The following is a 24,831-nucleotide window of genomic DNA, read 5'->3' as shown; positions in this document are numbered from 1 at the left end:
GATTAACCAAAAAATAAATTCAATGTATGCTATGAAGATAGGGGAAAACATTTATGGAACTTTGTCTAATTCCCCCCAACCCCCCTCCTCACTTATAGTGCTGTCAAAGAAATGCAATCGGAGTCACCCATATGGACTCTTCAAGGTGCCCCCCAAGAGACTAATACACAAAATGCTTATACCTCCTACCCATATCTCCCCCATTCAGTTCCACATCATAAGTACATAAGTAATGCCACACTGGGAAAAGACCAAGGGTCCATCGAGCCCAGCATCCCGTCCACGACAGCGGCCACTCCAGACCAAGGGCACCTGGCAAGCTTCCCAAACGTACAAACATTCTATACATGTTATTCCTGGAATTGTGGATTTTTCCCAAGTCCATTTAGTAGCAGTTTATGGACTTGTCCTTTAGGAAACCGTCTAACCCCTTTTTAAACTCTGCCAAGCTAACCGCCTTCACCACGTTCTCCGGCAACGAATTCCAGAGTTTAATTACGCGTTGGGTGAAGAAAACCTTTCTCCGATTTGTTTTAAATTTACTACACTGTAGTTTCATCGCATGCCCCCTAGTCCTAGTATTTTTGGAAAGCGTGAACAGACGCTTCACATCCACCTGTTCCACTCCACTCATTATTTTATATACCTCTATCATGTCTCCCCTCAGCCATCTCTTCTCCAAGCTGAAAAGCCCTAGCCTCCTTAGTCTTTCTTCATAGGGAAGTCGTTCCATCCCCGCTATCATTTTAGTCGCCCTTTGCTGCACCTTTTCCAATTCCATTATATCTTTCTTGAGATGCGGCGACCAGAATTGAACATAATACTCAAGGTGCGGTCGCACCATGGAGCGATATAATGGCATTATAACATCCTCACACCTGTTTTCCATACCTTTCCTAATAATACCCAACATTCTATTCGCTTTCCGAGCCGCAGCAGCAAACTGAGCAGAAGGTTTCAGTGTATTGACAACGACACCCAGATCCCTTTCTTGGTCCCTTTCTAACGTGGAACCTTGCATGACGTAGCTATAATTCGGGTTCTTTTTTCCCACATGCATCACCTTGCACTTGCTCAAATTAAATGTCATCTGCCATCTAGCCGCCAAGTCTCCCAGTCTCGTAAGGTCCTTCTGTAATTTTTCACAATCCCCCCCAAAACCCCTACCCTCTCCCCTAGTCTGCCCACTTTTAAAAGATAAAAGTAGCTTTATCCATATATCAGGGGAATGGGGAGAGTAGTGAGGAGAATTCTGAAGGCCACTGATTTTGGGCCAGATAATTCCTTCTATCTCTTGAAGTTCAATTGGAACCAATGTTGGGCAGATGACTACTGTGTCCTGGTACCCCCTTCACACCCACTGCATGATGGCCATGAGAAGAAGTCAACAGAAGGGGAGAAATTTTGGTGCCCCTACCTCCTCCTTAAGCCCTGTATGGCCACACTGCTTGCAAAGCCATTAGTATGGCCCTGTGCTGGGAACCTGGCATCATAAGCCATCATTTACAACTATACTTTCAAACAGACAGAATATTTGGGCAGGTAATCAAAGCCCCCAGGGTAAGTACAAGCCCTCAGGTAAGTGAAGCATGAAATACCCCTACACAAATGGGGAAAAGGGCAAGTCTGGAAAGCAGTATAGAATAATGCTCAAAGTATGTGATGGAAGAGGCTGATTTGGATTTAGTGGTGATCACAGAGACATGGATCATAGAGAACCATGACTGGGATATAGTTATACCGGGCTATAACCTGTTCAGGAAAGACAGGGTAGGAAGAAAGGGAGGAGCAGTAGCATTATATGTTAAAGATAATATTAAAGTCACACAATTACAAGATCTATAGGGTAAGGAAGAAGCACTGTGGGTCAATCTGGAAAGAGGGAATGGCAAATGGAGTGGAGGAGTGGCCTAGTGGTTAGGGTGGTGGACTTTGGTCCTGGGGAACTGAGGAACTGAGTTCAATTCGCACTTCAGGCACAGGCAGCTCCTTGTGACTCTGGGCAAGTCACTTATCCTCCATTGCCCCATGTAAGCCGCATTGAGCCTGCCATGAGTGGGAAAGCATGGGGTACAAATGTAACAAAAACGAAACAAATGTATTTACAATGGTGTAAATACAGACCTCCTTCACAGATAGAAGTGGATAGAGATATAATTAAAAACATTCAAAACATAGCTGTGAAAGGGAAAGTACTTCTAATAGGTGATTTTAATATGCCAGATGTTGATTGGAGTATCCCTGTTGCGGGGTCATTTAGAAAGAGGGAGATCCTGGATTCTCTACAGGGGGAATTATTCTAGCAGTTGGTAATGGAACCAAAATGGGATGGGGCCATACTAGATTTAGTGCGTACTAATGGAAAGAATGTTTCTGATGTTATAATAGGTGATCATCTGGCATCCAGTGATCACCAGGTGGTGTGGTTTAATATTAAGATACGTGGGGAGGGGGTTCATTCAAAACTGAAGGTTCTAGATTTCAAAAACACTAATTTTATTCAGATGGGGGATTACCTCAAGGAATTGCTGTCTGGATGGGAACATCTGGAAGAAGCTGGAAAGCAGAGGGCAAAAATGAAAGGAATTTTTGTAAGGGCAACAAATCTTTTTGTAAGGAAAGTAAATAAAAGTAAGAGGGAAACAAGGCCACTTTGGTTCTCAAAAGTAGTAGCTGAAAAGGTAAGGAAAAAGAGGTTAGCCTCTATACTACTACTACTTATAATTTCTAAAGCGCTACTAGACGTATGCAGCGCTGTACACTTGATCATGAAGAGACAGTCCCTGCTCGACAGAGCTTACAATCTAATTAGGACAGACAAACAGGACAAACAAGAGATAAGGGAATATTAAAGTGAGGATGATAATTACAGTGAGGATGATAAAATAAGGGTTCTGAACAAGTGAATAAGGGTTAGGAGTTAAAAGCAGCATCAAAAAGGTGGGCTTTTAGCTTAGATTTGAAGACGGCCAGGGATGGAGCTTGACGTACTGGCTCAGGAAGTCTATTCCAGGCATATGGTGCAGCGAGATAAAAGGAACGGAGTCTGGAGTTAGCAGTGGAGGAGAAGGGAGCAGATAAGAGAGATTTACCCAGTGAGCGGAGTTCCCGGGGAGGAATGTAGGGAGAGATGAGAGTGGAGAGGTACTGAGGAACTGCAGAGTGAATGCACCTATAGGTAAATAAGAGGAGTTTGAACTGTATGCGGAAACGGATAGGAAGCCAGTAAAGTGACTTGAGGAGATGGCTAATATGAGCATAACGACACTGGCGGAATATTAGTCGTGCAGCAGAATTTTGAACAGATTGAAGAGGAGAGAGATGGCTAAGTGGGAGGCCTGTGAGAAGCAAGTTGCAATAGTCTAAGCGAGAGGTGATACGAGTGTGGATGAGGGTTCTGGTAGTGTGCTCAGAAAGGAAAGGGTGAATTTTGGTGATATTATAGAGAAAGAAACGACAGGTTTTAGCAGTCTGCTGAATATGTGCAGAGAAGGAGAGGGAGGAGTCGAAGATGACCCCAAGCTGATGAGACAGGAAGGATGAGAGTGTTATCCACAGAAATAGAGAATGGGGGAGGAGGAGAGGTTGGTTTAGAGATCGCAGACAGGCGACAATACCCGGAAAAGCTAAGAGAAGCTGGTAGTCAGGAAATCAAAGATGCAAATGGATGAAAAAATAGCTAATAAGGTATAACAGGGGAATAAGACATTTTTTAGATATGTTAGTGATAGGAGGAAGTGCCAAGGTGAAGGGGAGGAATATGTAGAAGCTGATAATGATAAGGTGGAATTGCTTAACAAATATTTCTGTGTTCACAGCTGAAGGGCCGGGAGCAGGCCTGCAGAAGACAAACACAATTAGGAATGGAGAGGTGGTAATCACTGAACGATTTTCAGAGGTCTGTGTTTGTGAGGAGCTGGCTAACCTAAGGGGGGCAAAGCGATGGGGCCGGATGGCATATCCAAGGGTACTGAATAAACTTAGGGAAGTTCTAGTAGCTCTGCTGGCTGACCTTTTCAATGCTTCTCTAGGATCCACCAGCCATCCAGCTATCTACATGCCTAATGAAAAACTCCAATGGCTGTTCTAACCTTTTTCTCCTAGGCAGAAGCCCCTGGATAGACACCCTCAGTGCGAGAGGATACTACTTTCTTTGGAGGACAGGTCATGGCTATATGATCACTTTCTGCCTCTCCACAGTGATGCTCTCCCTTCAGAAGACCTTTCTCCTCTATGGCAGCACAGAGGCTGCCAGACTGGAGGTGGGACTTCTCTACTATGTCCCTGTAGGCCTACTCTATAAACCTCTCTGTCTGCCTCAGCTTCTCCAAGTCTGCTATAATAGCCTCCAGATATCGGACCAGTTCCCTTAGTGCTAGGAGTTTTTTGCAACTGCTTGCCCCGGGATTGGTAGCATAGCATGTTTCTGCCAGGTACTTGTGACCTGGCTTGGCCACTGTTTGAAAAACAGGATACTGGGCTAGATGGACCATTGATCTGACCCAGTATGGCTACTCTTATGTTCTATAAATCAGATATTAGGCCAGGGATGGGTGGGCAGGAATTAAAGTCTGAACTAAGGCTTCCTGTGCCTATTAGCTGTCTTTTATATTGATACTATAATAACTGTAAGATAGCCCCCTTAAATGCTAGCCTATGGAACTGTAACAGAGGCTTTATATGCTAAGAAAAACTATTCCTTAAACTCCTTTGCTAAGTGAGCACAGTAACTTAAAATAAAGTCCCTGCGGTTACCTATTTAATTCTGTCTACCTTTCCCCAAGTTTAAAAACAATTTCCCAGCAAATTCTTACCAATGAAGATCTCTCCCTCTCTGGAAGTCTTCTCACAGCACCTTTTGGTCCAAGGTAAAAGTAACATACCCTACAGTGAAGAGGATGAGTGTGTATAAACTGGACTTCCTGAACAGGATTAAGAGATGAAATCTCAAGCAACTAGAGGAGAGAACATAAGAATAGCCATACTGGTTGCTCTTCTTTGAAGCTTTTCTAATTCCGCTATATCCTTTTTGAGATACGGTGACCAGAACTGAACGCAATGCTCAAGGTGCATTATAGTATTTTTGGTCTTATTCACCATCCCTTTCCTAATAATTCCTATCACCCTGTTTGCTTTTTTGGCCACCGCCACACACTGAGCAGAAGATTTCAGCATGTTATCTACAACACCCAGACCTTTTTCTTGACTGCTGACCTCCAAGGTGGACCCTAGCATCAGGTAACTATGATTTGGATTATTCTTTCCAATGTACATCACCTTGCATTTGTCCACATTACATTTCATATGCCCAATCTTCTAATTTCCTAAGGTCTTCCTGTAATATTTCACAGTCCACCCGTGTTTTAACAAACTTAAATAGTTTTGTATTATCTGCAAATTTAAACATGTCACTCGTCGTTCTGATTTCCATATCATTTATAAATATGTTAAATAGCACCGGTCCCAGTACAGATCCCTGCAGCACTCCACTATTCACCCTCCTCCATCGAAAGAAATGACCATTTAACCCTATCCTCTATTTTCTGTCCAATAACCAATTCCTAATCCATACGAGAACCTTGATTCCTAACCCATGACTCTTTAATTTTCTCAGGAGTCTCTCATGAGGAACTTTATCGAAAGCTTTCTGAAAATCTAGATACACTACATCAACAGCTCACCTCTACCCACATGCTTATTCATGCCTTCAAAGAAATGAAGCAAATTGGTGAGGCAAGACTCTCCATGAAGCTAGCTGTTTGGCCCTGCCAGATGATGTCAACTGCTTGGGTACATGGTATACCCTGCTTGCTACTAGACCAGATCTAAAGTACAAGTAAGATATGTGCTAACATAAGAAAGCCAAGTCAGCATTTTAGAGTCTCAAAATGTTTTGTTGAAGTATAGAAAGTAGTAATAGTAAAAAAAAAAAAAAAAAAACCCAAATGCTGACAATTACAAAATAAAATAAGAATGAATTATGATTTTAATTACAATAATACAAAACAGTTGTAAAATGAAATGCAGTTTTCTTTGCATCTTACCCTTTCGTATTCCATGCTTTTGGAAGTCAGCTGCCGTGAAAACAATTCTTTGTTAGAATCAAGTTTAACACAAAGGTCTCTCACAGAACTCAGTTCAGATAATACTGAAGCCTTCTGATTTTGCTCATGTTTGAGCTCCTCCTCAAGTCTAGACATAGTTTTAGCCATTGATGAGATCTGTAATTCATAGGCTTGATGAGCATTTATGTGCTAAAAAATAAAAACAGAATTAGATGTAATTAATGTAACTGTCAAACTCTTCTTAATGCCATAAATATACAGAATAATGTATCCACAACTGGCCATAATAAAGATCCCACTGCACTGAGACTTTCTGCTAAACTATAATCTATAAGAACTGTTGATACTGTGATTCCTTGAAGTTTCCTGAATGTTGAGCTAGTAAAGACGTATTAGTAGGCTTCCATTTCACTGCTTTAACTTGTCTGGATAGCTAGCCAGGACCTGGCACGGAATATCAGCTGTACCCAGATAACTTCCTGCTCCATCCCACAGCATTAATCAGAGCGGTGTCAGAACTAGCAATTACTCTTTGAATCACATGGAGAGAGAAGATTCTTCAGCACCAAGAAATGTAGTTCGAAATGTGGCAGAAAGATACAGAAATATTTCCTGTTTTGAGTGCCATAGGATTGATCAAAAAGAATTTCCAAACATACCTGTATTGTTACAGCTTACAAACTCCAGACATACCTCAGACCCACCCCCATCCTCCCACCCTGTCAGACTGTCATAGTAATGCTTGAATGTTTTCACTTATATACCCTGTCAGCTAGCACATTTGCTTATTTCAGATCTGACAAAGAAGGGCAACCTTCGAAAGCTAATCAAGAAATGTATTAAGTTATGTCCAATAAAAAAGGTATCATCTTATTTTCTTTTCCATGTTTTATTTTACCACACTCCTCTACTTAAACTCCAGACAGAAGCTCTCTTTGGCACAATGTAAGTTTTATGGTGAGCATTAGCAGTAAAAGAGATGGTGAGATGATGAATACAGAGGCTGGACAATGTGTTCCTGCAGTGTACAGTGGTTTAAGATGGAGAAACAAATTAGGAAGGGACAGTACCAAGAAGAAAAAGTGTACTGGAGCCATAAGTAGTAACTGGGAGAAAAATAAATGTAAAGAGGAGAATGTCCGGCACGCAATGAGGCGCGCGGCGCCTAGAGCGGAGGCCCTGAGTAGATCGGAGTGGACCTGGGAGTCACCCTGGAGAAGGCTGTAAAGGATATGCAGATGAGCTGCAAGTCCTCCATAGCACCTGAAAGGCAGCCGGTGATAGAGCTGGGCACCTCTCAGCCGAGGAAAGGCTTACCAGGGGTTAGGCCGAAGCCACCATTCCTCCCCCTGAGCACACTACCAGAACCCTCATCCACACTCTTATCACCTCTCGCTTAGACTATTGCAACTTGCTTCTCACAGGTTTCCCACTTAGCCATCTCTCTCCTCTTCAATCTGTTCAAAATTCTGCTGCACGACTAATATTCCGCCAGTGTCGTTAGGCTCATATTAGCCCTCTCCTTAAGTCACTTCACTGGCTTCCTATCCGTTTCAAACACCCACAGAAGGTGATTTCTCCACAGGAGAACAAAGACAAGCGAACAAACAGTGGATCCACTCATTGTGAGAGGCCTTTTTTGGATCCACTGTTTGTTCGCTTTTCCTATCCGTTTCCGCATACAGTTCAAACTCCTCTTATTGACCTATAAGTGCATTCACTCTGCAGCTCCTCAGTATCTCTCCACTCTCATGTCTCCCTTCATTCCTTCCCAGAATTTTGAACAGATTGAAGAGGAGAGAGATGGCTAAGTGGGAGACCTGTGAGAAGCAAGTTGCAATAGTCTAAGCGAGAGGTGATAAGAGTGTGGATGAGGGTTCTGGTAGTGTGCTCAGGGGGAGTAATGCTGGCATCGGCCTAACCCCCTGTCAAACCTCCTACGGTGTCATGGGATCTCAACGTCGTTCTCACCCAGCTGATGAAAGCTCCTTTTGAGCCACTGAATTCCTGCCATCTGAAGTACTTGACCTGGAAGGTCCTTTTCTTGGTGGCTGTTACTTCAGCTCGTAGAGTCAGTGAGCTTCAAGCCTTGGTAGCCCACGCTCCCTATACTAAATTTCATCATAACAGAGTAGTCCTCCGCACTCACCCTAAGTTCCTGCCGAAGGTGGTGTCGGAGTTCCATCTGAACCAGTCAATTGTCTTGCCAACATTTTTTCCCCGTCCTCATACCCACCCTGCTGAACGTCAATTGCACACATTGGACTGCAAGAGAGCATTGGCTTTCTATATGGAGCGGACAAGCCCCTTCAGACAGTCCGCCCAAATGTTTGTTTCTTTCGACCCCAACAGAAGGGGAGTGGCTGTCGGGAAACGCATCATTCCCAATTGGCTAGCAGATTGCATTTCCTTCACTTTCGCCCAAGCTGGGCTGACTCTTGAGGGTCATGTCACGGCTCATAGTGTTAGAGCAATGGCGGCGTCAGTGGCCCACTTGAAGTCAGCCACCATTGAAGAGATTTGCAAGGCTGCGACGTGGTCATCAGTCCACACATTCACATCTCATTACTACACTCAGCAGGATAGCCGATGCGACAGTCGGTTTGGGCAGTCGGTGCTGCAGAATCTTCTTTCTTGTTTTGAGTGAGCCTGGGGGCTAGGGATACCGCATCAGTGAGAACAAGCAGCCTGCTTGTCCTCGGAGAAAGCGAAGTTACTTACCTGTAGCAGGTATTCTCCGAGGACAGCAGGCTGATTGTTCACACAAACCCACCCGCCTCCCCTTTGGAGTTGTTCCTTTTCTTTGGTTTTGCTTCATAAGTTGACTGAAGCGGGACTCTCGTGCGATGGGCAGGACGATGGCCGTGCCTGCGTGCTCGAAGGCTCTAGCAAGCTTTGTTGCTAGGAAGATTTTCCGGACCTGGGGCTGCCGTGGACGTCACCCATCAGTGAGAACAATCAGCCTGCTGTCCTCGGAGAATACCTGCTACAGGTAAGTAACTTCACTTTATCTGCTACTCTATTAAATATCTACCTGCACCCGCTGTGTGTTCTATTTGGGGGGGGGGGGGGGGGGGTCAGGTCTACAGCTTCACTATAGAACATATGCAGATGACATACAGATCTTTTTCAGAGCTGAGATGTCAGTATTGGATAGTATTAAGGAACTCTGTTTATATTTGAGAACTAATAGCCACTGGATGAGATAAAATCAACTGAAATTGAGTATGTCCAGGATGCAATGATGTTCTTGTCAGGGTACCTCATTCCAAGTATTCCTGGATCTTTTTCAATTGAGAAATGTGAAGTTAAAATTGTTAAGAAAATACGCACTCTATGAATCATTTTGGACTCTTCTTTAAGCATGAAAGGTCATATTATAAAGATGGTTGGTACCATTTTTATGAAACTGAAGTTGACGATGCACTAACTGAACGGAAAAAGCCCTCCCCTTACCGATTCGGAAAGGAACGGGCATGCATGAAGGAAATCACATGCAAATGAGCTGCTCGCTGTTAGCTCATTTGCACACAATATCTTTCCTAAGGAGGGGAAGCCAGTGCAGAGCAGCCAAGCATTATGCGTGGCTGCTCTGCGCATGCCAAAGACGGCTTCATACATGCAGACAAGCTGCGTGTATAATAGCCGTGTACAACCTTAGAAAAACACAAGTCCAGGTGAAAACGTCCAAGTGCTCGTCAGGGACGTTTTTTTTTTTTTTTTTAAGAGTATGGGTGAAGGACGTCCTTCGCTATGCCTCCGTCCCTGCAACGGCAGTTGAGGACGTCCAAAATGTGGATGTTTCTGTGAGAAGGACAGCCATGCCTTTGCTATGCCTCCGACATCCCCTTTATTTATTTGGATTTTGGATCACAAGTAGCAGCAGTGGGATTTGAACCAGCCACCTGTAGACTGCAAGACCAGTGCTTTAACCACTAGGCCACTCTTCCACTCCACTCCCTTGAAATTTGGCCGTCCCTATGGGGGAGGGGCAGTTCAGGACGTCTAAAATGTTTGAAAGAAGGATGTCCACGCCTTCGCTATGCCTCCGCTTACACACACATACCTCCCCCCCCTCCCACAGGTACTTGCATACTGCTGCGATGGACCTGAGTATGACATTTCAGGATGGCAAAAAAAGTTTTTAAAGTTGTTTTTTTTCAGGGTGGGAGGGGGTTAGTGACCAATTGGGGAGTCAGGGGAGGTCATCCCCGATTCCCTCCAGTGGTCATCTGGTCAGTTTGGGCATCTTTTGAGACTTGGTCGTAAGAAAAAATGGACCAAGAAAAGTTGCCCAAGTGCTCCTCAGGGACGCCCTTCTTTTTTCCATTATCGCTCGAGGACACCCATCTGTTAGGCACACCCCAGTCCTGCCGTCGCGATGCCTCTGACACGCCCCTGTGAACATTGGTTGTCCCCGCAACGGGAAGCAGTTGCGGACACCCAAAATCAGCTTTCGATTATGCCGATTTGGGCGACCCTGAGAGTAGGACGCTCATTTCCCAATTTGTGTCGAAAGATGGGCGCCCTTCTCTTTGGAAAATAAGCCTGTGACTATTTAACTGTGGAGAATTTCAGATTAGTAGTTCAAAGTATCATTATGCCACTTTTTGACTACTGTAATAGTCTCTTAGTCAGACTACCTAAAAGAACATTAAGAGCATTGCAAATAGCCCAAAATGCTACTGCCCAGATGACCAGCTTAGACATTTTGATCATATTTCTGCTAACTTGGTGTCTCCACACAGAACCTTCTCATAGCTGGAGATATCAATCTTCACCTTGAAGACACCAACTCAAGCAATGCACGAGAATGCAAGGACTTCCTCCAACACATCCACCCCCATCCAACCTAAATATTTCACCAGCATGATCACCCTGCTAATAACATTCACCATCCACTCAATCAATACATCGCATACAACCCTCACAACTGAATTTACCATGACACCATCCCTCCAATACTACCCAAACATCCACACAACACCCACTCCCTTACAAACCAACATCCTCAGAAACCTTCCAATGTCTTTACCACCCTCAAAAACAGAAACCCCCCCCACAACACCAAAACACAAAAAACAAGAAAACTTATCAAAATCCGCCCATCCCCCCATACCACCGATCCACTTCACTCTGTCCAAATAGGGTCTATTAATGCAAGATCAGTGGTAAATAAAAGCGAAATCATCACAGACTGGATCACATCAGAGAACCTTGACCTACTCTTCATCACAGAAACCTGGATACGTCAACCAGACGACCCTATCATAAACGATCTATGTCCCCCGGGCTACAAAATATCACACTGGCCTAGAAAAAAACAAAAGAGGAGGAGGAATCGCACTCATCTACAGATCTCACTTCTCCACAGAACCTACCTCAGAGTCCATCTCCTCTGAACTCGAAATTGCCTCTATAAAACTATACAACCCCATGCTATATGAACATTTAACCTGCATACTGTTCTACAGACCTCCCAATAACTGGAACCACAACCAAACCATATTCATGGACTTTGTATCAAATGCATGCGTCAACAACTCCAATATATTACTACTTGGGGACCTAAACCTCCATTTAGAAGACTCCACCTCTGCCCACACCCGGGATTGTATAGACTTCCTCCAACTATGTGATTTCAACCTTCCTCCAATAGTACCAACCCACAATAAAGGCCACTCACTCGATATCATCACACATAAACACTCTACAGACCAAAACTTCTTATTATCTGATATCCATTGGGCCGCCTCTCCCTGGTCCGACCACCACAAAGCAACCTTATCTATACATTGGCGAAGAAAAGATCAACCCAAACCACCAGAACCCACAACAATTAAAACCAGAGGACGGGTCGAAAAGGACACCTTCTGGCAACTTATCTACGAAAACAACTGGTCGATAGACCCAAACTCAAACCACTTCCTTACAGATTGGGACCACAGATGCAAACTCATTCTAGATGAAATTGCTCCATTACACCCCAAGACCCTAAACTCAAAGAAAAAACCCTCGCCGTGGTTCAACGAGGATCTAAAAAAACTAAAGAAAGAAACCAGGAAATTAGAAAAGGCCTGGAGCAAATCAAAAGACGACATCACCCTTAATGCGTGGAAACAAATATAAAAGAAATACAAGAATGACATTAAACGAGCCAAAAGAGCATATTACACAAAACAAATCACAGCCACCAGAACAGACATAAAAAAACAATATACAATCATAAAGAATCTTCTCAACACGGACCCAGTAACAACTTCACCTTCAAATTATCCATCTGCCAACCAGATGGCCAAATACTTCAACGATAAAATCACTAATCTATGCAATACAATTCCACACGACGATACCAACATTGACACTTTCCTGGACGAACTGGACCGACTCCGAAGAGATCCCAGCAGATGGCTACTGGACAAACCGCTCCCCTCAGCAACAAGAATATCTCCTCAGCACTATCCAAACTCTCCAAGTCTCACTGCCACCTGGGTCCATGCCCCAATTACCTGATGAAAAATGCCCCAGAACGATTCATAACAGAACCCACTACCCACCTAAACTTCCTACTTCAACAAGGCTCCTTCCCCTCTGAACACGGTAATATTCTACTCACACCAATTCCGAAAACCCCCAAAAAGCCAGCGAATGACATCACCAACTATCGACCTGTGGCCTCCATCCCTCTTCTAATCAAACTGATGGAAAATAGAGTGACTTCCCAACTTAACAAATTCATACAAAAATTCTCCATACTACATGAATCACAATCGGGTTTTCGACCTGCGCACAGCACAGAAACAGTACTACTCACCCTGGTATCCAAGTTCAAACATGAAATTTCAATCGGCAACAAAATACTTCTTCTGCAGTTCGACCTGTCTAGCGCATTTGACATGGTAGACCATGACATCCTCATAAAATTACTGGACAAACTAGGGATCGGCGGAAACATCATTAACTGGATAAAAAGCTTTATCACCACCAGATCTTATCAGGTCAAATCAACCTCATCAATATTGACCGCATGGTCCTCAAAATGTGGAGTCCCCCAAGGCTCACCCCTATCCCCGATCCTCTTCAATCTCATGATAATTCCTCTGGCTAAATCCCTATCCAAATCTGGCCTAAATCCCTTCATCTACGCTGATGACGTCACAATATTCATCCCTTTCAAATCCACTCTTACAGAAATCTCGGAGAAAACAATCACTGCCATGAACACCCTAGCATCCTGGGCCAATGCTTTCAAGATGAAACTGAATAAAGAAAAAACTCAATGCCTAATCCTTTCATCACAACACGCTACTCAGCTCCCAACCACCCTGATCACCCCCGACGTTACAATCCCAATATCTGACAATCTAAAAATCCTAGGAGTAACATTAGACAAACACCTAACTTTAGAAACTCATGCAAAAGCCACAATGAAGAAGATGTTCAACATGATGTGGGTACTGAAAAGAGTGAAGCCATACCTTCCACAGAAAACTTTCCGAAATCTAGTACAATCCACAGTGCTCACCCACGCCGACTACTGCAACAGCATCTTCATCGGATGCCAAGCCCAAATCATGAAAAAACTCCAAACCGCCCAAAACACAGCAGCTAGACTCATTTTTGGCAAATCACGATTTGAAAGCGCAACACCACTTCGTGAAAAACTTCACTGGCTCCCAATCAAGGAACGTATCAACTTTAAAGCCCACACAATGATCCACAAGATCCTCAATGGCGAATCTCCAAGCTACATGTCCAACCTGATCGATCTTCTAGCCAGGAACTGGACCAGAACATCTAGAACATATCTCAATCTTCATCTTCCAAACTGCAAAGGCCTCAAAATACAAAACCTACTACACATCCAATTTCTCTGTCATAGGCAGCCAACTCTGGAACGCCATACCTCGACACATCCGAAAAACCACTGAACACCTACCCTTCCGAAAACTGCTGAAGACTTACCTCTTCAAACAAGCCTACCCAAAAGACCCGTCCTAATTCTCAAACATCACTCCACAAATAATTCCACACCATTAGTATTACCCACAGTCCAATCCCTTCCCCATACCTCTTATTATTGTCCCACTCTATGTATTATGTCATCTTTGCGACACTTTGTTCCACACTTTGTTTCATCTCTGTGATACTTGTACCATACTGTATCTTCTCTGTGATACTTTGTACTATGTATTATGGTATCATGGCGACACTTTGTTCCACACTTTGTTTCATCTATGTGATACTTGTACCATACTGTATCATCTCTGTGATACTTTGTACCATACTTTGTAAGCTGCACTGAACCCACTCTATGTAATTATGTCATCTCTGTGATACATTGTTTCCATACCTGTATTATCTCCGTGATACTTTGTACCATACTTTGTAAGCCGCACTGAACCTGCTATCGAGCGGGAAAGAGCGGGGTATAAATGCCATAAATAAATAAATAAACTATGGGAGCTTCATTGGCCGAACATACAACCCATCCACAACAAAGGATATACATTAGATATCCTAACCCATAAACTCTCATCAGAACCAAATCTCACAATAACAGACACAGAATGGACAGCCACACCATGGTCTGATCATTACAGGGCAAACCTTTCCATCCACTGGAGAACAAAAAAGACACAACAAAAACAACAACAACAAACCTACACCACGAGAGGCAAAATAGACCCACTGATATTCTGGCAACAATTCTACACTGATGAATGGACAATACCTACAGACTCTCCCCAATTCCTCCAGGAATGGGACAACAGATGCAGAACAGTACTAGACAATATAGCACCACTGCAAACCAGAACATCACATAGAAAAAACTCAATACCATGGTTTAGCGAAGAATTGAAAGAACTAAAAACGCAGGTCAGAAGACTAGAAAGAGCATGGACAAAAAAAAAAAAAAAGACGAACACACATTCAAAGACTGGAAACAACTACAAAGAAAATATAAATATACTATCAGACAAACTAAAAGGAAATACTATAAAACCAAAATAGGACCAAATTACAAGTATATACACAAACTCTTTTCACTTGTAAATAATCTCCTAAATACTACAACTGTTACCTCCAACAACACAGACACCCTATCAGCAACCAATCTTGTGAACTACTTCAGAGAAAAAATAACAAAGTTCCGACTCGTGATACCTACCAACACAACAAACTACACAAACATACTTGAATGTCTAGACTCAAAACCCGGGGAATGCCCAGCGAACCGAACATGGACCAACTTCGACATGCTCTCATCAGATTAAACCTCACATTGGCTCAGAAAATACGCCAGATCACAATGCAAACTAGATATCTGTCCTACTAGCCTAATAAGATCTGCACCCAAACAATTCAAAACAGACCTCACGAACCACATAAACCACAGGCTTCAAAATGGGCTCTTTCCCACGGATAAAGGAAATATCTTACTTACACCGCTACCAAAAGATGCCAAGAAAAGTACAATGGACCTAACCAACTATCGCCCAGTAGCATCCATCCCGCTCATAGCCAAACTCATGGAAGGCATTGTGACGAAACAACTAACTGAATACCTAAATAAACACTCAATTCTACAGGAGACCCAATCAGGATTTAGGTCAAATCACAGCACTGAAACTGTTCTAGTGTCCGCAATGAACTCATTCAAACAAGCAATTGCTACGGGCAACAACATACTCCTACTACAATTCGACATGTCCAGCGCCTTTGACATGGTTAATCATGAAATATTATTACATATACTACAATACTTCGGAGTAGGAGGCACAGTTCTCAAATGATTCAAAGGATTCCTGACTACCAGATCATATCAAGTAACAACCTACGCAGACAGATCACCCCCATGGACACCTGAATGTGGAGTTCCCCAAGGATCCCCCCTCTCACCAACCTTATTCAATCTAATGATGATACCTTTAGCCAAACTTCTAGCCAATCAAGGCCTCAATCCTTACATATACGCAGACGACGTCACAATCTACATCCCGTTCAAGCATGATTTAAATGAAATCACCAACGAAATCAACCAAAGCCTCCATATCATGCACACCTGGGCGGATGCATTCCAACTAAAACTTAATGCAGATAAAACACAATGTCTTGTACTCACCTCTCAACATAACACAAAAAACTTCTCCACCATAACCACACCATACTGCTCTCTACCTGTCTCACAAAACTTGAAAATTCTTGGAGTTACTATTGATCGAAACCTCATGCTTGACACACACGTGAAAAACATGACGAAAAAGATGTTCTATACCATGTGAAAACTCAAAAGAGTAAAACCTTTCTTCCCGAGACACATCTTCCGTACCCTGGTACAGTCAATGGTAATAAGCCATCTGGACTACTGTAACGCACTATACGCCGGATGCAAAGAACAGACCATCAAAAAACTCCAAACAGCCCAGAATACTGCCGCCAGACTGATTTTTGGAAAAACCAAATATGAAAGTGCAAAACCCCTAAAAGAGAAACTTCACTGGCTCCCAACTCAAGGAACTCATTGCATTCAAGATCTGCACGATTGTACACAAAATCCTTCACGCAGACACCCCAATCTACATGCTAAACCTCGTGGACCTACCTCCAAGAAATGCCAAAAGAACATCCCGCCAATTTCTCAACTTGCACTTCCCCAGCTGTAAAGGACTAAAATACAAGCTGATGCATGCCACCTCCTTCTCTTACATGAGCACACAGCTATGGAATGCATTGCCTACAGACCTGAAATCAATTGACGAAACAAATAACTTCCGCAAATCTCTAAAGACTTATTTCTTCAACAAGGCCTACAAAGAGAACCCATAGCTGCACTAACCCACATCATCATCCCACTCAGCTATGAAAGTCCACCTTTTATACTTACCCGCCTAATCACTTCCCTCTTTTCCCCCTTACACAAGCTCTACACATCACTAATTGTATCTGATATCCTGTAATGTTATTGTCATAATAAAACTATGTAAGCCACATTGAGCCTGCAAATAGGTGGGATAATGTGGGATACAAATGCTATAAATAAATAAATAAATAAAGTACACTGGTTACCTATTCAATTTTGGATTCAATATAAAATTTGGTTGTTAGTGTTTAACGTGCAGTATCGTGTGTTATGTCCGCCATATTAGCCAGTTAGACCCTTGAGGTCTGCAACATCCAATCTATTCGAGGGTCCTTCCTTCTGGGTAGTATGCTTGGTGGAATATAGAGCCTTAATTTTTTTATATCATAGGACTAAAGCTTTGGAATAATTTACCACCTACTTTGAGAGTGCTCAAAACTTTGAGTCAGTTTACAAAATCTCTCAAAACCTATTTGTTCCAGTGCGCCTTTCCAGGTGTATCAGGCATTTAACATTATGCCATCTATATTAATGCCAAGCTTGTCGTCATAGATGTTACTGAATGTTTGATATATGCAGTGATTGCTTAATGTTTGGTTTTTAACTTCGACTGTGTGTTTTTATGGTTTTGTATGTAATGTTGTCCACCACCAAGAATGGTAGATTGTGCAATACAGACATTTATGAAATAAATAAATACCTTAAAGGATGTAAATTAGCATCAGCCAAATTCAGAATCTCAACAAGAAACCCTTAAGTTCAACCGTCTAGAATGTTTTTCCAAGTTCTTCCATTTATAACAGTTGTTCCAATAATAACAGATTTAACTTCCTTAGAATCTTTTTCCAGCTTTTGAAACCTTTGAAGATGATCTCTTTCTAGGCCCTCCTGCCTGTGTGCCAAATCTGAGACAGTGTTCACCAAAGAGCTTAAATCTAATGAACATTTGGAAACTGCTGAATTGATTTTCACCAGCATTGCCTAAATACATTGAAAGGATACTTCAGCTGCACCACTCGATGTTAAGGGCATCTTTACTGAAGATCCAACTATTGCCTCAAGCGCTCCACTTCAGGTCACTAAATCAGTTGCACTTGAACTTCCAAGTGTTGCACTTGTGAGTCAGACACTTGAGAGTTTCCATCTGTGCCCCTTCCAGAGTACCTATACCAACACAGCTCTCCACGGTTACTACCACAGTTGCATTTGGCATCCAGCTCCCATGCAAGGAGGCCTGCTCTTCCTGGAGGTTGAGACCATACTGGCTGAGGGAGACCTCACCCCTAAAACTGCTCTGAGTCTCCACTTTCAGTAACAGAAGCAGGGGACAAGCCAATGTTTACCGAGGGAAGTTTCTGAGTATATGAGTCTATCTGAGGCTATGCTGTAGCCGGAGTTGAAGAGCCTATGGGGTAAGTTGGCACTTTTCCTCTTTATTAAGTCAAATTTGACCATGTTATGATCACTGTTTCCCAGCGGACCCAACACCGTTATTTCTCGTACTGAATCCTGCATTCCACTAAAATAGGTCCCCCCCTCTTGTCAGTTCCTGGACCATCTGCTCCAAGAAGCAGTCATTTACTACATCTAGGAATTTTACCTCCATAGCACTCCCTGATGTGACATTTATCTAATCGATACTGGGGTAATTAAAATCAACACAATCATAGAAACAAAATATTACACAACCCTTGCTTTAAAGCAAGCCCTCAATCACACCAAATTTATAAAAAAAAGAAATCAAAACCTCAGAGCTTCACAAATGCGTTTTATCTACAGTCTTCTATGGCGTCATTAATCTCATCATAGGTTTCTAAAAAAACGGTCGCGAGAGAAAGCAGTAAGGTAAAAAAAAAAAAATCCACTAAGCCAATCTGTGGAGAAAAAACCCACTGCACAAACTCTTCCACAGACTGAAAACTTTAATACACAAAATAACAGGGCTTAACAATAAAGCAAAGGATGCAAAAAGGAGTCCCAAAACTAAATAAGACAATGCTGTAAAAATGGTACTTATCTTTGCAATGATGTCACTCTGAAGGTAGAAATCACTATTCTTTAACAACTGAACACTGACATCCATTTTTAAATCTTTATCAAAATTCAATGAAGTACAACACAATTTAGCAGCACTGCAGCTATATAATAATAATGATACAGTTCAGCAAATGCAACCACCCGTACCATGTCACAGAATCTCAACAAAGGATACTTGTTTTTCCATTGCTGCTTTAGGAGGAAATCTGTGCCCTAAGAGACACCAAGATGACAACCAGGTTTAAACCAATGCCAACATTACATTCAACAATCATGATATAATTCTCCACTTAAAGGGAAATCCTCAAAAAAAAAAAAAAAAAAAGCATTCCATTCAATGGCACCATTCAGGCAATTGGGCTTTACTGTATTCAACCTGAAAATCCAGTGTTGTTCACACTATTGGAACCATCTTCTAATGTCCCTCTTCCACTGTGACACTTGTAACTGGTCTATCACCATGCATCTTAACTCACAGAACTCATGTTTGTATTGTAGACAATGTTATACCAAATCTTCCTCTACCTTACCTGATGGGACACAATGCCGATGTTCAATGATCCTGATTTTAAACAGTCGGGAAGTTTATCCCACATACAACAGGTCACATGGGCATTGAATAATGTAAATAACATTTACAGAAGTATAGGTTGTAGAGCACCTTATCACCATCCTTTTTCCTTGATTTTTCATATTGAAACACATTTCCCTCCATAGTGATAGAACAGATAAAACATGAGCAACATTTAGTGTCCATTCACAAACAGTGGATGGGTAGATCATACATCAGATTTACATAACATGTCAGCCAAATTAGAAGACTGAACTAGGCTACGCTGTGACAGTTAAGTTTCAATCTCTGGCAGAAAGTTCAAGTTTAAGACTATGGGGAAAAGGGTTTTAAACTATTTAAACTAGTTAATAAGTTTGCTTTTTAAAATTCAAACTGCTTTTATTAATAAATCTACAATTTTTCTCTTATCCCAATCTTCAAATGACCAAAGCACAGAGCAAAAAATGTTCAATTACCCAGAGAGATGTCCTCTTCTGTCAGAACTCCTTCAGAAATAAGTAAGATTCTTAGGAAATACTGGCCAGTACTGCAGTTACATTTGTTTTGATTCTAAGAGGTAAATATTCAGCCAGTGGCAGTCAGTGATTTTTTTTTTTTTAGCCACTGCTGGCTTTATGCCGGGTTATTCGATGCCAGGCCATGACCAGCCATTAGCACTGAATATCCGGGTATGTGCAGACAGCCAGCATTTATTTATTTATACATACATTCATATAGCCCACTCTTTTCCAAAAACAAGTTTTGGTTTAAAGTGGCATACAATTTTACAGTTAGGTGAAGTTTCAATTAGAAGGTGTTCTTGGTCATATGCAGCTTGTGTTGCTAGTTATAGAATTTTTTGAAAAGATTGGTTTTCAGTTCTTTTCTGAACTGTAGATTGTGATGCTTCTTAGGGCCTTGTGTATTGAGTACATCAAAAAATTAAAGGTTCTGCTTAGAGCAATAAAGAAACTTATAGAGGAATGCTCTAAATAATTATAAATATGCACCTTGTGTATAACAAAAGGTTACTTCTTAAGGCGTATTAAATAAAGGCCTCATAAGCCAATGGTACCAACTCAGTGGACACACCTATAATGGCTTTCATCATAGGCCAACCACCACCTCCAAAAAACCTGCAGAGTGAAACCATTGAACCGGTCTGCAGTCATAAATCGGAAGATGGGCGTCCTTCTCACAGGGTCGTCCAAATCGGTATAGTTGAAAGCCGATTTTGGACGTCCCCAACTACTTTCCGTCGCAGGGACGGCCAAAGTTCAAGGGGGCGTATCGGAGGTGTAGCGAAGGTGGGATATGGGAGTGCCTAACACTTGGACGTCCTCGACCCATAATCGAAAGAAACAAGGACGTCCCTGACGAACACTTGGATGACTTTATTTGGTCGTGTTTTTCTTACGACCAGGACACAAAAAGGTGCCCGAAATGACCAGATGACCACCGGAGAGAATCGGGGATGACTTCCCCTTACTCCCCCAGCGGTCAATAACCCCCTCCCACCCTCAAAAAATATCTTTACAAATATTTTGTGCCAGCCTCTACACCAGCCTCAGATGTCATACTCAGGTCCATTACAGCAGTATGCAGGTCCCTGGAGCAGTTTTAGTGGGTGCAGTGCACTTCAGACAGGCAAACCCAGGCCCATCCCCCCCTACCTGTTACGTTTGTGGACGAAACAGCGAGCCCTCCAAAACCCACCACAAACCCACTGTACTCACATCTAGGTGCCCCCCTTCACCTGTAAGGGCTATGGTAGTGGTGTACAGTTGTGGGTAGTGGGTTTTGGGGGCTCAGCACACAAGATAAGGGAGTTATGTACCTGGGAGCAATTTATGAAGTCCACTGCAGTGCCCCCTAGGGTGCCCGGTTGGTGTCCTGGCATGTCAGGGGGACCAGTGCACTACAAATGCTGACTCCTCCCACGACCAAATGGCTTGCATTTGGTTGTTTCTGAGATGGATGTCCTTGGTTTCGATTATTGCCGAAAATCAGAAACGACCAAGTCTAGGGACGACCAAATTTAAAGATTTGGACGTACATCTTGTTTCAAAAATACAGGTTTCTCCGCCCCTAGATTGGGATGTTTTGTGAGGACGTCCATATCAAAACATGGACGTCCCTTTCGAAAACGCCCCTCCACGTAACTTCTCTTTAACCAGTAAGCTGCGTTGTCAACCCTTACTTAAAATATAAACACAGCCCAAATTTTTTTATTTCAATAAAATCCTATATAATAATTTGCACCTGTCTGGATGCCTGGGTTCGTAACACCCTTCCCATTGGTCCGCCCTGGGGATGATGTCACAGGGCGGACCAATGGGAAGTGAGAGGGGAGGAAAGCCAGCACCAGCCACCGGAGGTCTGCGCAGAATCGCCCCCCCTCCCCCCAGTTCACGACGACCTGGGAAGGGAAGCCAGCACCAGTTCCATGCCCCCTTACCTCCCTTCTGCCACTTCCGTCCGAGTTCCACGCCCCCCCTCTCCTCCGAGTTCCCGCGCCTCCCTCCCTCTCTGTGCCCTCCGAGTGGAAGCAGGACGTGTGCAGCTGGCCTTCCCTTCGTAAGTGCCGGCTGTTTTTAAAAACTTTTTACCAGGTGCTCCGCCGGCAACAGTGAAGTCGAGCAGGCATGGCGCTTCTTCGCTTCTGTTTCAGCTCTGCCTCTGGTCCCATCCTTCCACAAACAGGAAATGAGGGCGGGACCACAGGCAGTGTTGAAACAGAAGCAAAGGCAGTGTGAAGCACCGAGTTGTGCCTGCTCGACTTCCTGCTCGACTTCATTGTTGCCGGTGGACCACAAGGTAAGAAGTTTTAAATAACAGCCTCCACTTACGAAGGGGAGGGGCAGCCGCACACGTCCTGCTTCCACTCGGAGAGCACAGAGAGAGAGAGAGGGAGGGAGGCTAAGGGGTGTGGAACTTGGACGACAGGGGGTCCTGGAACTGGAACGGGGTGGTCTTGGAACTCAAAGGGGAGGGGGGTCCTGGAACTCGAAGGGGAGGGGTGCCTGGAACTCAGAGGACAGGGAGGGAGGCAGGATGGGGGGCATGGAACTCGGAGGGAGGGAGGCAGGTAGGGGGGCATTGAACTCGGAGGGAGGGAGGCAGGTAAGGGGGCATGGAGCTTGGAGGGAGGCAGGTAGGGGGGCATGGAACTCAGAGGGGAGGGGGGCTGGAACTCGGAGGACAGAGAGAGGGAGGGAAGGAGGTAGGGAGGGGCCCTGGGACCTTGCTAGCGCCCGTTTCATTTGTTGGAAACGGGCCTCTTTTACTAGTAAAACATAATACCACTTTCTGTGTGAAACAAAAACAAGTTATTCTTTAAAATGATTCTAATTTGCTCTTACCTCTTGAATTTCATTTTCCAAGTGTTCCACTCTCTCTCTAAGGTGCCGTCTATCAGTGTCAACAGACAGGAGTTCTAGTCTTATTGAGCTGCTTTCTCCTTCAGCTCGATGGGCCTTTACTTCCCAGTCTTCGGCTTGGCCATGCATCATTCGGAACTGATCCAGTAGGTCTCGGTTCTCTTGTTCCTAGTGCAAATAGCAGTTACACCCGCAAAATGAGCAATTTGTCACACAAAGGGTTAAAAAAAAAAGTTCTGCTTGATATTTTCATTTTGAAGCTGTATTTGAGGATAAGTTTGGAAACACATTCGAAAACTGTTTTGAAAAACGCTAGTGAAAAAGAGGAAAAATTATGTATTGTAAAATCAAAATGATCCATTTTCTGACATCTCACAAATATCTGAGCATACATCAGATACATGCTGACACAAAAGAGATGAATTAACACATTTCAAACTTGCATGCCATAGTGCCAATTCTCAAATCTTCCACCCTGACAGCTGTCTATTTATAGATCTTTCGTACAGTTTTTTTTTTTTTTAACTGCTGTGATTTTTCTACATGGGACTGCAGTTTATCAAGCAATTGTAAAATACAATATGTAAATTCATAATTCAATCATCTTAAAAGAGATACTAAAATCAATTCCGCTTACAGGGTGTAATTTTAAAAGGCATTTCAGCAGATAAAGCAACTGCTGAAAGGCTTCTTCTAAAATTAGCTGGGACATGTGTGTCTAAACTTACTTGCATAGTCCTGTCTACCATCTGTAGCCCTGTCCCTATCCTTTCTCCAGTTTCAGCATCTGCCTTCAAAGTGTTCTGATCCAGCAATTTTCCCTCCATCCATATCCAGCATTTCTCCTCACTCCCCTCCATCCATGTGCATTTACTTTCCTCCCCTACATCCATGTCCAGCATTTCTCCTCTCTCCCTTCACCTCCATCCATGTGCATCTCCTTCCTTTGTGTTTCCTTTCCTCCATTCCTCCTCTCTTCCCTGCCCTCCACTCCATCTATGTCCAGATTTCTCCTCTCTTCCCTCCCCTCCATCCATGTGCATCTCCTTCCAGCAGTCTTCCCTTCCTTCCATGATCCATCCATCCATGTCCAGCAACTCTCCTCTCTCCCTGCCCTCTCCTCCATGATCCATATCTAGCAAATCTCCTCTCCCCTGCCCCCTCCAGGCTCCAACCATCCAAATCCAGTGATTTGCCCAACAGTCACGTTCTCAATTCTAAATTATATCAACAATGAACGTGATATTATATACATACATGTCTAGCCTCAGTATCCCAAAATCACCAGCTCTGGAGAGGAGCTAATTGCATATCATAACACTAAAATCTCTGCCCCTTGCCCTGCACTTCTTCCAGCACAAGAAAAATGCAGGATGGACCAAATCTTGCAAAGAAAGTCAGGTGCCTAGAAGTGCAGTGGAAGATCCTATAGATTAGAGCTGCTCTCTTGTGGCAAATCTTGGTGTGGTGCGCTGCATGACAAATTTTGAGCCATTCTGCCTCATTCTATTTGGTCTTTAAAGACTGAAGGGGCGATTTCACTCAGAACACAGTCCAGCAAGCAACAGTATATGGTCAAAATGTTTTTGATTTTCCTGTCTTGTGTGTAAACTATTTATAAAACATTTACCTGCCTGGGGACCCATTCCTGGGCAATTTAGAGATGGAGAACGTTTAATATTAAAATATATTTTCTCTGGACTTCTCTTAATCCTCTTAACTATTGGGCTATTATCCTTCACTCCATAAAAAAGGAAACCACCAATAAATAGCAAAAGCATTAGTATTAAGATTCATCTTTAAAATTGTGAAACAATATAGAGAGGGAGGAATGAAGGGAAAGGCCTATGAGAACTGATCCTGGAAATTTGAGCTTAATCTGAGGCTGAAATGAGCAGAGGCAACACGAATCATCATATTTTAAATATGCAC

General features: G+C 43.1%; 1 protein-coding gene across 1 annotated transcript in view; it reads right to left on the bottom strand.

The window, feature by feature from the left end:
- Positions 1 to 24,831, bottom strand: part of CEP135 (centrosomal protein 135) — a 445,305-nt gene that overhangs the window by 46,249 nt on the left and 374,225 nt on the right. Inside the window, exons 20-21 of the mRNA XM_030191406.1 lie at positions 22,882 to 23,067; positions 6,045 to 6,254 (exon numbers count right to left, since the gene is read on the bottom strand). Of these exons, the coding sequence (XP_030047266.1) occupies positions 6,045 to 6,254; positions 22,882 to 23,067 (396 nt within the window). The remainder of the gene's footprint in view (positions 1 to 6,044; positions 6,255 to 22,881; positions 23,068 to 24,831) is intronic.

The sequence above is a fragment of the Microcaecilia unicolor genome, chromosome 2 (genome assembly GCF_901765095.1).
Source record: "Microcaecilia unicolor chromosome 2, aMicUni1.1, whole genome shotgun sequence".
Lineage (NCBI taxonomy): Eukaryota > Metazoa > Chordata > Amphibia > Gymnophiona > Siphonopidae > Microcaecilia > Microcaecilia unicolor.
This window is presented reverse-complemented; position numbering and strand designations above follow the sequence as displayed.